The 17,347-nt window shown below is 38.4% G+C and overlaps 2 protein-coding genes across 15 annotated transcripts in view; one reads left to right on the top strand and one right to left on the bottom strand.

The window, feature by feature from the left end:
* The window catches only part of LOC122534208 (glutamate-gated chloride channel alpha), a 111,877-nt gene that overhangs the window by 84,907 nt on the left and 9,623 nt on the right, over positions 1-17,347 (bottom strand). The gene's annotated exons all lie outside the window — the stretch shown is intronic.
* Positions 4,921-17,090, top strand: LOC122534214 (trypsin alpha-like). Of its 4 annotated transcripts, none has more exons than XM_043664635.1 (3): positions 4,921-5,070; positions 5,615-6,182; positions 16,791-17,090. In XM_043664635.1, the coding sequence occupies exons 1-3, from the start codon at positions 5,025-5,027 to the stop codon at positions 16,960-16,962; spliced, it is 786 nt and encodes a 261-aa protein (XP_043520570.1). In that variant the 5' UTR covers positions 4,921-5,024; the 3' UTR covers positions 16,963-17,090. The 4 variants fall into 4 exon arrangements, with proteins under 4 accessions (XP_043520570.1, XP_043520571.1, XP_043520569.1 ...); XM_043664634.1 differs by lacking the exon at positions 5,615-6,182 and adding an exon at positions 16,013-16,088 and having other exon boundaries at positions 4,963-5,070; positions 16,161-17,090; XM_043664636.1 differs by lacking the exon at positions 16,791-17,090 and having other exon boundaries at positions 5,615-6,819.

Here is a 17,347-nt window from a genome sequence, read left to right as displayed (position 1 = left end):
GCCAGCATGCATATCGCATACGTGTAATATGTAGGACATCTTCGTTTTATTGCAAACATTGTGCAAACGAAGCACGGAACAGTCGTTATCTAACCGTTCTGTTTGCTCCGTGCTGAAATTTTCCGAATTGGCGGAGTTACTCGCATGAATTTCGTCTGCACTCGGTGGGAAAGAGCTTACTCCAAAATTTAACTATCTGCATATTCTGAGAATATATTTCTATATATTTGTCTTAGAACAACTTTTTTTGTCCCGTGTGATAAATACAAGCTGAATGAAATGAAATCTGGGCTGGAAGAAATGAATTAAAATTAAAAGAAGAAAACTAAATTAAATGAAATTTGGAATGATCAACTGTATCGTCTGTATTGTGAAAAATTTGATCTGAGAATATATCTCGTTTATTTCAGAACGTTACAAATACTTTCAAGTCTTTGTCTCTCGTGTGATAACTACAAGCTGAATGAAATGAAATTTGGGCTGGAAGAAATGAATTAAAATTAAAAGAAGAAAACTAAATTAAATGAAATTTGGAATGATCAACTGTATCGTCTGTATTGTGAAAAATTTGATCTGAGAATATATCTCGTTTATTTCAGAACGTTACAAATACTTTCAAGTCTTTGTCTCTCGTGTGATAACTACAAGCTGAATGAAATGAAATTTGGGCTGGAAGAAATGAATTAAAATTAAAAGAAGAAAACTAAATTAAATGAAATTTGGAATGATCAACTGTATCGTCTGTATTGTGAAAAATTTGATCTGAGAATATATCTCGTTTATTTCAGAACGTTACAAATACTTTCAAGTCTTTGTCTCTCGTGTGATAACTACAAGCTGAATGAAATGAAATCTGGGCTGGAAGAAATGAATTAAAATTAAAAGAAGAAAACTAAATTAAATAAAATTTGGGATGATCAACTATATCGTCTGTATTGTGAAAAATTTGATCTGGAATGATGTGTGAAATTTTGGCTGGAAGAAATGAATTAAAATGTAAAAAATTTGAAATTTAAAATTTAAAATTTGAAAAAAACTGAATTAAATAAAATTTGGAGTGATCGTATCCTTGTCACACGCTGTATCACTCTACATTGAGAATATTGAATGAAAAAAAAAAAAAAGGAACGTATCGCAAAAGATATTCCAATTGATCCTGTCGAGGAAATGCTTCTGAAAAACCCACCACATTCAAATGCGAAAATACTGATGCGATTGAAGTATTGCACGTAAAAACCCTAACTCGAAATCCGCGGTTCTTTACTGGTACACATGTACGCAAATTTCAAACTTAATCCTTGATCGTTTCAAACGATTTCCCTCGAGCTTGTCTTTATCACTTTTTTTTATATTAAATTACGTCCTCGTTCATCTAAGTAGACTATCAATCTTATAATAAATACAAAACCCCTGTGTAAGTGGACGTAAATCGATTCGGCTCGTTTAAAGCTCACTCAAGATGGATATGTAACATATTTTTATTACTCGTCCGACGATAAAGCATTCAAGAATTATGGTTTCACAACGATCTGATATCAACCGATTTTCATGCCTTTCCGAGCAGAAATCTTTCGTTGTTATCATCATACGTTATAAATTTTACATCGGTTTGAGAAATGTGGTTTTAAACTACGGGATATTAACTGCAAATATATATTTAATAAAGAAAATTAGCACGCGACACGATCAATCAGCCGAAACGCGATAAGTCGATGAGTCTTCAAAAATTAAAGTTTATGAATAATTTGTGAAATATGTACATCTCAAAATTTTTATCGAATTTCACCAGCGTGGTCGCGATAATCGGATTTCGTTGCAATACTAATGAACGTTTTCCAAAACGTTTACGAACACGACACGCGTAAAAGATTTTCCACAAACATTCGAATACTCTGGATGAACCACTGTGAATTGACTTTGTAATTCGTAAAATTTCGACAAACCGAACATATATACGTAATATAACGTCAACTTACATTTTTTTTTTTTCTACTATCATCGATATCGAGTATCTTCGAGTTCGTTTCACGATATTGTTTCAAATGAAGATTACGCGTAATACGATCGTAACAAATGAAAACGAATGTTCACACACGCCACCGTTTTGTAATTGCGTCGAACAACGTCGCGCTTATCGCTCAACGTCTCTCTAATTAATTTTTTGATTAAACCTAAATTGCAAGAGGTGTTTCATCAATATTTCGGTAATAACGTTACGCTATCTGTTTTGTTCCGCTTTTAATCGGAAGAATGGAGACATTCACGCACTCAAGAGATACCGACATTGTTACGCAATTATTGGTGCAATTGGTAATCAAAGCGATAGTATTATTATACGAAGCGGGCGTATTATAATTCTGATTATAGTCCCAAGCGTGTTCCCCGTTCACGTGCAAAACATCGATTAACGCGCAACGATAGCGCAGCCTGCAAGCAAATTGCACGAAAGACGGTTGGACCGTCAGAAATTTCAACGCTGAAACCAAGGGAGTTAAATCATCGATTAATTAATAAATTAACAACCGTGGGGAAGGTGGCACGTTGAAAAATTTCTACGACGCTTTTTGAAAAGTTCGGAACGTTTTCGATTATTTTTCGCGCACCACGTGCGAATAATTTCAATTTTAAAGTAATCGTTATGTTTGTATTTGAGAATATTGTCTGATGAAAAATTAATAATTAAATGATCGGGCGAAAAGGATTTATTTCTAAATAATTCTCATTTTACACACACAACGAGAGAAATTAACTTGCGCTGGCAATTGATTGCGGACCATAACGAGTGACCGAACCGTATACAACGATTTGTCGCTTTCTTTTTGAACCTGTCGGTACGATATCGCTGGACAGAAATTATCGAGAGGCAATAAATTTATTATTTATGTTCTGCCTGTTTTGTCTTTACTTAAATATACTTACAAACTCAGGGAACATTACAATTTTGGAGCAAAAAAGTTCCTGCGTGGTAAGAGGTTAAATGTAACTATATATTCGAAATTAAATACCTAGAACTTTTACAAGAACGTGGTGTCTTTAAATTTTTTTTCTAAATTACTCAAGTTATCAACGTGAGTGTTTTCAGAAACATTTTCCCTTAGTTTCCTCCCCCACCCCGGTGAAAGAAGGTTACGATCGCAGAAATAACAATTCCGCCACGACGAAAACTACGTTTCGCCGTTTTACGAGCAATAACGTACATTTTTTTTTTAACGAGACAATGTTTAGACGATTTACCACGTCCCGGTTTAGAGTCGCGCGCCGCTTTTTCAACCCCCTCCCCCCCCAAAGAAAATCTCGCCACGCGATAACGTTGAAATTTACAGTTATTATAAGTGAACGAAATGCATATTAAATCGACAGCCTTGACCTAGAGAATAGTATTTTCGTGATTTAGCCGAGTGTCCTTCGTACATTCCTAAAATAACTCGACACAACACACGGAGACTCGCGCCGATCCCGACCAACACTTGGCACGAGCGTACCGGCTATTTGATAATTAAGCGAAACAAACGGCACTGATTTTGCATCGGGGAATTTTAATTCTCCATCGTCGCCCGATTGTTTACACACAAATTGGGTATTTTTGAACAGCCTCGAATCGAAACGGGAAAATCGGTGTTCGCGTTCGACGGGCAACCTGGTCCATCGTTTACGAGGAGGCTTCGGCAATTTTACTTTTACGATTGGCAAATACCTATTGCCAAGTACTGTGCGTAGCATAGTGTTTGTTAGCCTAAGGTGAACGTTGAGAAAATATTTATAGGAAATTCTCGTGAATAAGTTACGTGTATGTATGAAATAAACAGCTTTGCCAGTTGAGGAAAACGTTGAGGAAAGAAGTATGTGTTATAAAATTTTGCGCTATGTTAAATTGTCGAGCAAATTAATCTCAAAGCTATCCTTTTAGGGTAACACAAAGTGTTTTCTTTTATCTCGACGTTTGAGAATATTGATATCGAGAATATTGATCACGTAGGTAATGACACAACCATTAATCACAGAACTAACTATTAAATATTAATAATATTATTTAAAATAGTAATATTATTTTTCTTTTAAATACTATTATTTAAAATAATAATATTAATATTAATAATATTACTTAAAATAATAATATTAATATTAATAATATTGTTTAAAAATATTAAATTATAATTATATATTATACATTATAATATAATAATATTTAATAATAATATTAAATATTAACAATATTACTTAAAATAATAATATTATTTTCCTTTTTTACCATCTACTCTTACACTATCTCGAGTCCACCGGATTATTCGCTCATTCGAGTATTTCGTACCAAAATACATCTCGTTTTACTGAACATGCATTTCACTTCATTTACGCGAATTTCAACGTCAATTTCGAAACTCGAGTATCGATGGTTATTGAAAATAATGATAATCGATTCGTTTGTTTATTCATTTTTCCAAAGCTTCGAAATGTAATAGCTGCAAAGTATATTTCTTCTAATATCCTCTCGCACAAGCACATGCCGACGCGATTAATGCACAAATGAAATCGATCGATGATAGACACGAATAAGCTAAAAATTACTAGAGCGGAATAAGATCGTCAGGTTGATCGGCAGATTTCGACAGATTGAAAATGAATGGAGCGGCGACGAGAGGAGTCCGAATTGAAACGGAAATACCGAGACTGACGTTTTTCGGCTCGGTTAGTGACACGTGCGCGTAATAATTGAGCGGCCTCATCGGCGTCCGGTATTGATCGATAGAGCACTCGAAAATCTAGATTAAAACCCGTCGATAAATGGTCGTTAAGTGCGTGTCCCTTTATCTCCTCTGCAACGCAGAATCTATTAATATCAGACGAAGAATCGATTCGTGATAAGCTGATCGGCGAACGACTCAAGAGGACAATCTCAGATTAGTTTCGTAATTGCACGATAGATCTATTAACGCCACTGATTTCAACTATAAAAACCGGCGATACCGGTTCTGAAATCCACACAACACGTTCTGTCATCGTTGAAAGTGGAACTAACTTTCAAGATGCACAAGCTGATCGTCCTTCTCGCCCTCGTCGCCCTAGCGGCTGGTAAGTTTTTTGAACATTTCCGCGAGAGTTACAATGGCGCATTGTCGGCTATAAATATTGCTAAGATATTACTCGCTGCGTCTGATGAGAAACTTCAACAAATTTTACTGAGGATAGAAACAGCAGGAAGCTGTTATTGTCAAATCTTGCGTGATAATTTACAAAGTTAATATAACATAAGCGCAAACGAGCGACAAGCTGCAAATTCCAGAGAGATAAAGAGACTTTCTTCCCCTTTCGTGTAACTTTATAATATCGTGTCGGAAGTAGGTCGTAATTGCGCTGGCAAACTGATTGCGGATCATAACGAGTGACCAAACCGTATACAACAATTCGCCGAGAAGTAATAAATTTGTTATTTTGTTCGGTGCCTATTTTTGTTTTACTTGTAAATATACTTAAAACTGAGGAAATGTCGCAATTTTGGGACGAAAAATTCTTTCGACGTGCGTGGCACAAGAGGTTAACGCGAAGTTATCTCACGATATCAACACAAATGACAGAAAAAAAGAGAATATTTTCAAACGAAATCTCCGTCTTTCAGGAACCCCCATAAACCAGACAGTGAACGACCTGATTCAGCGAATGGACGGTCGCATCGTAGGTGGCGAAGAAACCAACATCTACGCAGTACCGTATCAAGTGAGCTTGCGAGTCTCTGGCCGACACATCTGCGGTGGTAGCATAATCGCCAGGAACTGGGTTGTAACCGCCGCACATTGTTCCACGTATTCCAGCAACCAGTACCAAGTGCACGCAGGCTCGACCAACGTCAACGACGGCGGCTCGCTGCACCGAGTCGAACAAATAATCAGGCACGAAAACTACGGAAACAGGGGCATCCCGGTGAACGACATCGCTCTGTTTCGTCTGGCGGAGCCGCTGCAACTCGACAGCTCCAGGAGAGCAGTGTCGTTGAATCAGGCAGGTGTTTCATCGCTGGTTGGCAAATACGGATTGGTCACCGGCTGGGGTACCACCCAGGAGTCGAGTTCGAACATACCTCGAGTCCTTCGCAAGGTTTCGGTTCCCATAGTCTCGATGGAATCGTGCAGGCAGGCCTATCGCAGCGTCGGTTGGATACCTGACGGTGAAATTTGCGCCGGGTTTACGAACGGTGGCAAAGACTCCTGCCAGGGTGATTCAGGTGGTCCGTTCGTCGTCGATGGCAACCTCGTAGGAGTCGTCTCCTGGGGAAAGGGATGCGCGGTTCCGAATTATCCAGGAGTTTACACCGAGGTCGCCCACTATCGCCAATGGATCAGACAGCACAGCGGTGTCTAATTTCGCGAGCAACCGAAATGCTCTCTCCCCTGATGACGATTCCTGACCTATTCCTCGTTTGATATCTTTGTTGACAACGAATCTGACGATTATACCTTCGCGAGCTGATCTAAGAATAAATTAAAAAGAAAAAAAAACAAACTTCAAACGTGAAACGTGCCTCCTGACGTTTCCTCAACACCTGGCTTTAATTGAAACGACGTGTGGCGATTTGACAGAATTTGATCTTGGCGATTGTACAGAGAAATAAACGATTTTGTCGTACGTTCGCTAAAGCTTCGTCTATATTTGTTGTTAGAGAGTTGTAGAGAACATTTGGGCATTCTCGCCCGGACGAAACTTCTTCAAAATTTCATTCCCTCGCGAGTGAAAACGAGTGAAAACTCTTTCTCGCTTCTTCGAGAGGGTAAGAACAATAAAACCGTGTGAGTTACGGTCAATCGGCGGTGACGGTGAAACTAAGGATAATACGTCGATTTATTTGCACGGGAAGCTCTCGAATCTAAAAGCTTCGAAGTATTTCTCTGTATATCCCTTCACGGGAATCATGGAGGCTAATACTCCTGGGCCAAAGTGGGAACTAAAAGCGGTGGTAAATGGGGTCGGTCAGTCTTCGATACCGTTATACGCAGCAGCCTTCTCCCTCCCTCCCACTCTACCGCTTTTCCCACCCTCTGACGTCACACAGTGTAGACAGAGACTCAGGCTCGCTACCATCCTCCCATTGGCTTTCATTTCGGGTCAGCCGAGGTCACGCCGTAATACCGTGTCCGACTTACTTCCTTTTCCTCTTCTCTTACCTCGGAAGAACACCGGCTGACCAAGACTTTTCCTCCTTTCTTTCGTCTCCCTTCGGACCCGATCCCACCACTCTTCCGTTCGCAATCTCACGTACAGGATGACCCCGGTAATGATGGTTACAATCGACAACGAGACGCGATTCCGCACGTAAGAAATGAAAAAAATAACCGAAGACGAGAAAACCGAGCAGAGATTATACTCTGCGTGTGAAAATAAATGGAAGATGACTCCACGTTTCAAAGGAAATTTTATTTTACACTCTCATTTATTTTCTATATCTTTTATTTTTTTATTTTTCTATATTTTTCTCTATATTTATTTTCACACGTAGCCAACGAGTTCGTTGTTATTCAGCAAATTCTCAAATTTCATTCCAACGAAACGGACGAAAAAAGTAAGGAAATGTTTCGTTCGATTTACTCTCTGAGAGAGAATCGACCCTCTTGTCGATTCTCTGCTACTGAAGGCATTTACACCGGAAACGTGTCCGTGACAATCGCCGAATCTCCAAATGGAAGTTTTATTTGTCAAGTTCCGTTGGCTCGGCGAAATTTTCGTCTCCCTGGCGACGCTAATTTTATTCGCGTCCCGATTGCGAACGAGCGCGCGTTCGACAAGTGGAAACGGGATCCAACTCTGTCTTTGATAGGCCGGAAACTCGGTAGAATGGCCTGACTCGTCACTGGCAAGCCTCTGACAGCTTTCGATAAAACTTTTCTCACAATCGGGGCGAGCGCTACGGGAGGGGAGAGAAATCCGTGCCTTACCCCCCGTTGATTGTTGCTCCAGCGTATTTTCTATACAAGCGCTCTCCTAACGGCGGCTGGCTTAACTTTCAAACGAGCAGCTTTAAAAACCCGATACAAACTTCCCCGTTAATCCTGCGGAAATTCTATTCATCCCGTCGTTTCACGTGTCGCGGTGCGCGTAATAGCCATGAAAAGAAGCGATACGCTTGTCAGAAAACCCAACTCGGGTCATTCTCCTTCTTCGTAGGAATGACACACATGTTACTACGCATACGGGGTGTCTCGTTTTTCAATTCATCACCGCGATTGTTCATTATTCGAAAAAAAAAAAAAGAAGAAAATTGTTTGGAACAACGACAACCATCGAATTTTTCTAGATTAGATTTAGGTCAATTCCACGGAATCTCGGTAACATTTGCCACGTCGCACGTCGAGAACTTTTTTGTCCCAAATTGCCACACTTTCTCAGTTTCAAGTATATTTAAATGTAACCCAGGCAAAACAAACAAGTTTATTAATCCTCTTAATCATTTCTATCCGGTGATATTCATACCGACGAGTTGAAAAGGAAAAGAAAGCGACGAATTATTGCATACGGCTCGGTCACTCGTTATGGTCCGCGCAAACCGCGTTGCCAGTCGCAAGGGGATCAAATAAAATCAAATACATTTTTTTTTTCATATAGTTTGATGATTATAGTTCCATGTGAAAAGGCACGTATGTCGAATATCAGGAGATATTTTAAATTCAATTTTATAAAACTTATTGCACGAGAAACGAGAACAATGTGAACGCAAACACATCGGTTTCGCTATCTTTTTGCATTAATAAATTAATTATGTTACACAATGTTAAAATATCTCCTCGAAACGGGACAAGTTTTATTTGAAACATTCTCTCGAATGACGAATGATAATCCGCTATTATTTATAAGTATCGAAATATTTACAAATGCCGCACAAAGCGCAACAATCAATCGGGATTCAGAGGACGCGATTAATCAGCGAGAATCGCGTACACGTGCAGGATTAATATTTTGGGATTGATAGGAAAAAGTTGATCAAAGTTAGTTGGCAAAGAGTTTCGAGAACACGTTACACGATACGATCGCGGCTCCTTTGACTCCGACTCTCCATTTCGTTTGCGAAAAAGGCCGAACAAATGTCAGGCCGAGTGATGGAAAATACATTCTTCAGCGAAAGAAACGCAGGCAGTTTATTTCTAACTGAATTGCCTGCTTCAAAGAATCTCGTGTACATAGAATCCTGAATAGTTGACGAAGTGGCTTGAACTCATGACGAGCAACGCACAGGAGACAAGGAGCACAGTATCGTTCAAGATTAATTCAAACATTTATATCGCTGAATCAACGTTCTTACAGCAACGTTTCCAGGTTAATGGAAAGAAAGTTCTACCGACAAATGAGACGAAATAATCGTGCAAATTATAGTTATACACTCGTTCAAAGATATAGCCATTCGTTCGAACGTTGTTTATTCGAAATTGTAATTGCAATAGCTGTAGAAGCGGCGGCTATTATTGGACCACGGATCGCATCATTGGTCCACAAAGAGCGACGCGTCATAAAGGTGCAAGCATAATCTTAGACGTGACGATTTGTCTACACCACGAAGCGGCACGACAAGACACATTTTCTCTCATTATTAGACTGTCAAGCGACGAGGAAGAGACTTTTATTTTTCGTTTTATGCTCCTCGCTTCGTCACGACGAGAACGTATCGCTCGATGAACTTGAATTTGCTTCTCGTCGTGAACGAAGACTGAGAGATCAGAAAGATTGACTCGTTCAAAGGTTAAAATGAAAAGAAAAAGAAAACAATCAAGTCAAAATATGCACGAGAGAGTTTGAGAATTGAAATTTCGAACTGAAGAGAAAGTCCAACTGGCAGAGAGAATTCGGGACACAATGTTGCTAATAATAACTAACAATTCTGACGATCTGGCCGATCGTTGTGATTAACAGTTTTTGCCCGTGTATTGCCTACGCCACGGAAACGACGACCCATTTCTTGGAATAGAATCCAATCTTTGTATCTGCCTAAATATTTAGTATTTTGAGACCAGATTGGCGCAACTCTCGCAGTTATTCGCAGCAGTATCTTCTTTTCGCGAAAAAGAAAGAAAAACTTGTGTTGTAAAATTGTGTACGTAAAATGATATATTTCTCGACAAAGTTAACGCTAGACTACCTAATATTTCCTAATAATAGAAATCCTATGAATTTATAACAGTATATTTTTAGTGACCCGAGTGATTTTTTGTAAAATGCTTAATAAAATTGAAGCTCGTGGCCCTTGATCACATTAGAAATTTTTTCCCTGGCCCCGTGTATCTCGATTCCTCTGCTGCGAATTTTTATACCTTAGTCAGTCGCCGACAGCTCCGCATAGTATTAACGCAAAATGCTAAACTGGAACTCTTTGAGAGGAAAGTCTGGAAAAAATGAGGCATTAGGAGCGAAAGTGAACTAACCCCGATACTCAGCAAACTGAGTAATTCGCTGTCTAAAATAGTCCAGCGCTATAATAAATAGACGATGGCGAATGCAAATATGCAACGATGTTCGTGCAAATTATGCAAATTGGTGTTTTTCACGATTAATAGACTCTTCCATCTAGTATAGAGTATAACGATTTAATTATTAAATTATCTAAATTCCGAATTTATATCCTATATAAATAATAACAAAATCCTTCCACTTTTTTGCATGATTAATTCAATTATCTTTCATTCCCAATGTCTCGAATAAATCAATAACATGCAGGCATTCATACAAAATTCCCAGAAGGTTTCGGAATGCTCGTGTCGATGTTAGCGATCTTCGTTCGACAATCTAGTCGTGCGATCCGTCGGGAAATTGCGGATGCAGGTAGCAACATCGTCCAATTAATTTCGTAATTAATGGAAAACGAACGCGCTAATCAAAGCCCTCCAACCAGTGGCTTTAGACGCAGGATTATCTCGTAATTTTTATTTAAGACGGAACGACTGTGGAAATTTTAATTACCGATTGAGTTTTGACGATTCGAATGTTTAACCTCTCGCGCTGGTAACTGATTCGCGGACCGTAACGAGTGACCAAACCGAATACAATAAATCCTCTTCTTTTTAAATTCATCAGTATATCACTGAATAAAAATTACTAAGAAGTAATAAATTTATTATGTGCTTTGTCTGGGTTATATTTCAATATAGTTAAAATTGAGAAAATCATGGAACAAATCGACTTGAAATTAAACTTTAACCTCTTGCGCTAGTAACTGGTTCGCGGACCATAACGAGTGACCAAACCGTATACAATAAATCCTCTTCTTTTTAAATTCATCGGTATATCACTGAATAAAAATTACTAAGAAGTGATAAATTTATTATCTGCTCTGTCTGGGTTATATTTCAATATAGCTAAAACTGAGAAAATCATGGAACAAATCGACTTGAAATTAAACTTTAACCTCTCGCGCTGGTAACTGGTTCGCGGACCATCACGAGTGACCAAACCGTATACAATAAATCGTCTTCTTTTCGAATTCATCGGTATATCACTGGATAAAAATTACTAAGAAGTAATAAATTTATTATCTGCTTTGTCTGGGTTATATCTCAATATAGTTAAAACTGAGAAAATCATGGAACAAATCGACTTGAAATTAAACTTTAACCTCTTGCGCTAGTAACTGGTTCGCGGATCATAACGAGTGACCAAACCGTATACAATAAATCATCTTCTTTTCGAATTCAGCGGTATATCACTGAATAAAAATTACTAAGAAGTAATAAATTTATTATCTGCTTTGTCTGGGTTATATATCAATATAGTTAAAGTTGAGAAAATTATGGAACAAATCGATTTGAAATTAAACTTTAACATCTTGCGCTGGTAACTGGTTCGCGGACCATAACGAGTGACCAAACCGTATACAATAAATCGTCTTCTTTTCGAATTTAGCGGTATATCACTGGATAGAAATTACTAAGAAGTAATAAATTTATTATTCGTTTTGCCTGGGTTTTTAAGTATATTTCAATATACTTAAAACTGAGAAAATATTGCAATTTTGGGCCAAATTATTCTCGATGTGCATGACACGTCATTCCAGCGCAAGAGGTTTGACCATTTGACGGACGAAAATTAACAAATCGCGGGGCGAAAAGCGTAAACGTTAACATCAGGTACGTGATTTTATAATATTTACAGGGTAAAAGTTATATCACACTATAATCCAACTTCGATCGAAACGTACCGTAGTTTCGAGATCTTCCGAGAAAGAGAGTTTAAACTATTCGCTACTCGAGAAAAATAATCGAGTCTCGTAATGCTATCAAAAGGATGAAGCGAGTGAAGAACACGGCGAGATTACGCTCCGGCCTAATACGCCAGAGGACATTTATTATTTATACATCACTTGCAGAGTCTCATCCCCTCGGATGGAAAAGCGACGCTCGTTTCTCGTGAAAAATGTAAAAATGTCAGCGAGCTTACTGAGAAACGTAGGGAGAAAAAGAGAGAGAGAGAAAGCATATTTTCGCGATCGTCTCCGACGTGAAATACTGGTACCATCTTCGTCCTCGGGACGGGGATTACGCAGAAAAGCGCTGGATGGGCGAACAAAGGAGAGAGGAAAATCTCGTTGAAATATTTGTCAAAATCCAAATCGAAATTCCGGTACGGATAAAAACGCGTTGAAAACGCATTGACACAGCGTGCACACCGCGGGCTTTTGTCGCGCGAGTTGACACTTTTATGGCTGCTGAATAACGGTAACGTTATTTCGCTGTTTAATTTTTAATGAGCCAGGACTCATGCAGATTACCGAGCTCCGCGAACAACTCCAAATTATACATTCTAATTAAATTTCACCCTGTATTTAAATTACATTCTAATTAAGGATCGCCCGGGGGGGAATGGAAACTTAAGGAAACGAAGAATTAGGTAACGATGTCACGATTTCCCATTGCGGGAAAGAAGTAGTTCGAAACGAAAAGAAGTAGCCACCTCGACGAAAGTTGTCGCTAGTTTAAGCTCCGTTCGACTTAGGAAACCTTCGCGATGCCACGCATTTCGTTCACCACCCGTAATGCTCATCACCATGGTTAAAACTTCGACATCTTCCACTTTGTGGAATTCCTAAATCCCGTGTCAACTATCGAATCGTTATAGTTCCATCTTTCGATCATACAGGGTGATTCATACCTGAAATAACTTTTAAATTACGCGTCTAGTGAAAAATTGTTGTATGGTTTTAGGGAAGGTGAAATATGGCGTATCGATTTTTTGTGTGTGTGTGTGTTGAAGGGTTTCGAAATTTCCAAGGTCATCTTTATTTTTATTTTTATATTTATTTTTTATTATATTTATTTTTTATTATATTTATTTTTTATTATATTTATTTTTTATTATATTTATTTTATTATATTTATTTTTATTATATTTATGTTTTTTTATTATGTTTTATGTTCATTTTTCTGTATATTTTTTCGAAACAAATCGTGGCAAAATATCTCCTTAACCATTAGATTTAGGACCAATGTGGCTTGATACTTTTTTTACTTGGAATTATTACTTTATTACTTGGTATGATAAAAAAAAAGTAAGGGTAACTCTGGAAATGTTGAAACTCACAGAGAATTGACACGCCATATTTTGCCTCTCTTAGAATCATACCTAACTTTGGTTGATTAAACAATTTTTCATTAGACTAGACGTAATTTAAAAGTTATTTCAGGTGTGCACTCTGTGAATCACCCTGTATATATCCGGCCGTACATCGTTCGAAGTATCAGAAACGAACGCAGTAGTACCAGGAAGATGAAATATTAAATTCGCTTGATTTTCGTTCAACGAATACTCCATGTATACGATATATTATATTAAAGACGCCTCGAAAGAGTTACTCCTTCTCCGCACGTTCCAATTCCCCACTATCGATTGAACTATATCGACCCCCTCCATATTCATCAACATTGTACGATACTTGCGTAGAAGGGAGAGGTTCGAAGCTGATGCAGAGGAGAAACGAACAAGGAACGTATATAATTTCTCGACTTGTGAAACTTTACGCGTCGATCAAATCTGTCGGACCTTAAACTTCCGTTTTTCTCTGTTTTAAATTACGTCTTTTCTTTTCTTTTTTTTTTTTTTTTGCGTCACTGTCAATGCGAATGCAAAAGAACTTTTGTCACATACGCGCAACTTTTTCTTCCGCGATGTTGTCGATTAAAAAGAGACACGAGAGATTAATTAAAAAAAATTAATTAAAAGCATAATCGAGATCAGGAACGATCGTGAAAAAGTTAAGATTACTCGAGTCGAAATAAATGCATAAATAAAGGTAGATAATTTTTATCCCCACTTGAGCGAATACTGGCAAGATCTTCAGATTTCGACGGATTGAAAACGAACGGAGAAGCGAAGGGAGGAATCGGAATCGAAACGAAAAGACTGAGACGACACATAATAAATAATTGAGCGGCCTCACCGTCGAAACTGATCGATAGCTCTCTCTCTCTCTCTCAGAAAAAAGAAAAGAAAGAAAAACTAGATTAAACCTCAACGATAAATAGTTTAAGTACGCGTCTCTTTATCTCCTCTGCAACGCAAAACCTAATGCTAATATCGGGCGGGAAAAAGTTAATTCGCGATAAGCTCATCGTGTCGAGGGGACTATCTCAGATTGATTTCACGATATTTTTATTAACAACAATAGATCTTTACTATAAAAACAGACAGATAGATCACGCAATCACAGTGTGTCGTCCACTGACGAAAGTGAAATTAACTTTCAAGATGTTTAAATTCATCTTCCTTCTCGCTCTCGTCGCTTTCGCGGCTGGTAAGTTTTTCAATAAATATTCCTGTGAAAATGCTTGTTGCATCCGGTGAAAAATGTCGCTCCCTACGTGTCGTATTGATACGATTTATTTTATTTGGTGAAGATTTGCTAGGTTACTATGTTTGTTAACACGTTCTTTCGTGGGGGCGTACACGCTCAACAGTGAACTTTTAACCACTTGCGCTGGGCAACTGATTGCGGACCATAACGAGTGACCAAACCGTACACAATAATTCGTCGCTTTCTTTTTTGAACTCGTCGGTATGATATCGCTGGATAGAAATTATTGAGGTGTAATAAATTTATTATTTGTTTTGCCTATGTTGTCTTTACTTAAATATAGTTAAAACTGAGAACATGTTACAATTTTGCAACAAAAAATTCTCGACGTGCGTGGCATGTCATTCCAGCGCAAGAGGTTAAGCCATTTGGAATTTTCATTATAAAACAAATGAATTGTTTGCAAAGTCATGTATTGACATCTTAATAAGCAGCGAGACGATTATTTTTTCCGACTGTTTGTTAAGATAACTCAGATTAACTCAATTAAGATAACTCATGTAACTCACTTAAGATAACTCAGACAACTCAATTCGGTAAGAAGACGCTGTGAAATTTGTTATCAACGTTGAAATGAATATTACTTATTATTACTTATTAGCATTATTGTATGGTATTATATAATTTATATAACTAGTATTCTAAGTACAATAATAATTCATATAATAAATTGTTATTATTTATTATTATTTAGTATATAAAATACTATATATTATTATTTAGTACACGATACCAAAAATATTTCGAATAAGACGTTTTATTTTAAATTAATTTAAGAGGCGTCATTAAAAAAATGTTTGGCAAAATAATACCACAAAATTGATTTTATTGCTGTGTTCTGAACTAGTCTTAAACTCTATATACTTTTCTTGATTTTTATTATAGCTTCTTCACTATTATAAAAATTACGTATATAAGTATATTTTTATTTAGGTTTAGATTAAAATAGAAAATAAAATGGACTATTTAAAATAGAAGCAGCAAGAAACTATTCTAAATGGACAAAGAGATTCTTCCTTCGTAACTTTTTGCAAAGTTAATCGAACACGAGAGCGTACAAAATATATTATACTTTCGCGTTTCGATTAACTGTATAAAAAATCACGGAGGTGAGATTCCCACGACATAAGAGAAAATTTTACGACGGAAAGCAAGGAATTTCAAACTGTACTGAAATAAAATAAACTCGTGTTTCAGGGAGCCCCATAAACCAGTCGGAGGACTTGGTAAACCAGACAGAGGACGTCATAAACGAGACAGAGACTAGTCTTTCGGACGAAGACGAAAACGAAGACGGAAATGGAGACGAAGATGGAGACGAAGACGAAGATGAAAACGAAGACGAAGACGAAGACGAAGACGAAGACGGAGACGAAGACGAAGGCGAAGACGAGCCAATTATAAACGAGACGGGGAACGCAAACGGGACGGTGGACTACGAGATCGAGCGAATGGACGGTCGCATCATAGGCGGGGAAGCAACCACCATCTACGCAGCACCGTATCAAGTGAGCATGCAAGAGAACGGCCGCCACTTCTGCGGTGGTAGCATAATCTCTAAGTACTGGGTCCTAACAGCTGGACACTGCGCCACACCCGCAAACGCCAACAAATACCGGATACGCGCAGGTTCGACCACCGTCCACAGCGGTGGTTCGCTGCATCAAGTGAAGAAAGTGATCAGGCACAAATCCTACTCGAGGACCAATGGCGTGCCTAAGAACGACATCGCGCTGCTTCGTATCAAGGGCTCGTTCAAGCTCGACAAATCGAGGAAACCGGTGCCATTGTTTAATGGAAAATCCTCGTCCCTCAACGGCAAACACGCGCTGGTCACCGGTTGGGGTACCACGAAAACCGGCCACCCGGAAACTCTCCACAAGGTTACGGTTCCCATGGTCTCGACAGGCTCGTGCAAGAAATCTTACCACGACCACGGTGGGTTACCTAAGGGGGAAATTTGCGCGGGAGTTGAGAAGGGGGGCAAAGACTCGTGCCAGGGTGACTCAGGTGGTCCGTTGGTCGTCGGTGGCAAACTCGTAGGGATCGTCTCTTGGGGGAAAGGGTGCGGGACACCGCATTATCCAGGGGTTTACACCGACGTCGCTTACTACCGTAAATGGATCAAACGCCACAGCAAAGTCTAATTTCCTCGCCTATTGAGAGAAAGTACCGATTGCATTGACGATGAAAGCGAATCTGATCGCGGCTCTATGAAACAGAGCCACGTGTAGATATGTAAACTAATTTGGGAATAAATGGAACAGAGTTAAGCTTGTCTTCTCTCATTTCCTCGAGACTTCCTGTGTTTCTATAAATTAATAGTAACCCTGCGTTTCGTTAACCCTCCAAATCGAGATTGTAAAATATTGTAGTACGTTTTGTTTTTGTGGCTGACTAGTTTTATTCGAGCTGAATAGATAGATTTGGATATTCAGCGTAAAAATATTTGCGAATTGTATTACGAATATATTATTGCGTGTGTGTTTTCGGCGGAACTTTTTAACATTTTATTTTCTTAGAAGTTCGTTT

This window comes from Frieseomelitta varia, unplaced genomic scaffold, assembly GCF_011392965.1.
Source record: "Frieseomelitta varia isolate USP_RPSP 00005682 unplaced genomic scaffold, Fvar_1.2 scaffold_580, whole genome shotgun sequence".
Classification (NCBI taxonomy): Eukaryota; Metazoa; Arthropoda; class Insecta; order Hymenoptera; family Apidae; genus Frieseomelitta; species Frieseomelitta varia.
Note: the sequence above shows the minus strand (reverse complement) of the source record. Positions and strands in the feature narration are given on the sequence as shown.

What these genes read in the sequence shown, in the direction of transcription:
- LOC122534214 (XM_043664634.1), top strand. Translation starts at nt 5,025, where the DNA reads ATGCACAAGCTGATCGTCCTTCTCGCCCTCGTCGCCCTAGCGGCTG. An exon ending in CCTCGTCGCCCTAGCGGCTG is followed by an intron (nt 5,071 to 16,012) that starts GTAAGTTTTTTG and finishes CTCGTGTTTCAG; the next exon opens with GGAGCCCCATAAACCAGTCG. An exon ending in GAGACAGAGACTAGTCTTTC is followed by an intron (nt 16,089 to 16,160) that starts GGACGAAGACGA and finishes AAACGAAGACGA; the next exon opens with AGACGAAGACGAAGACGAAG.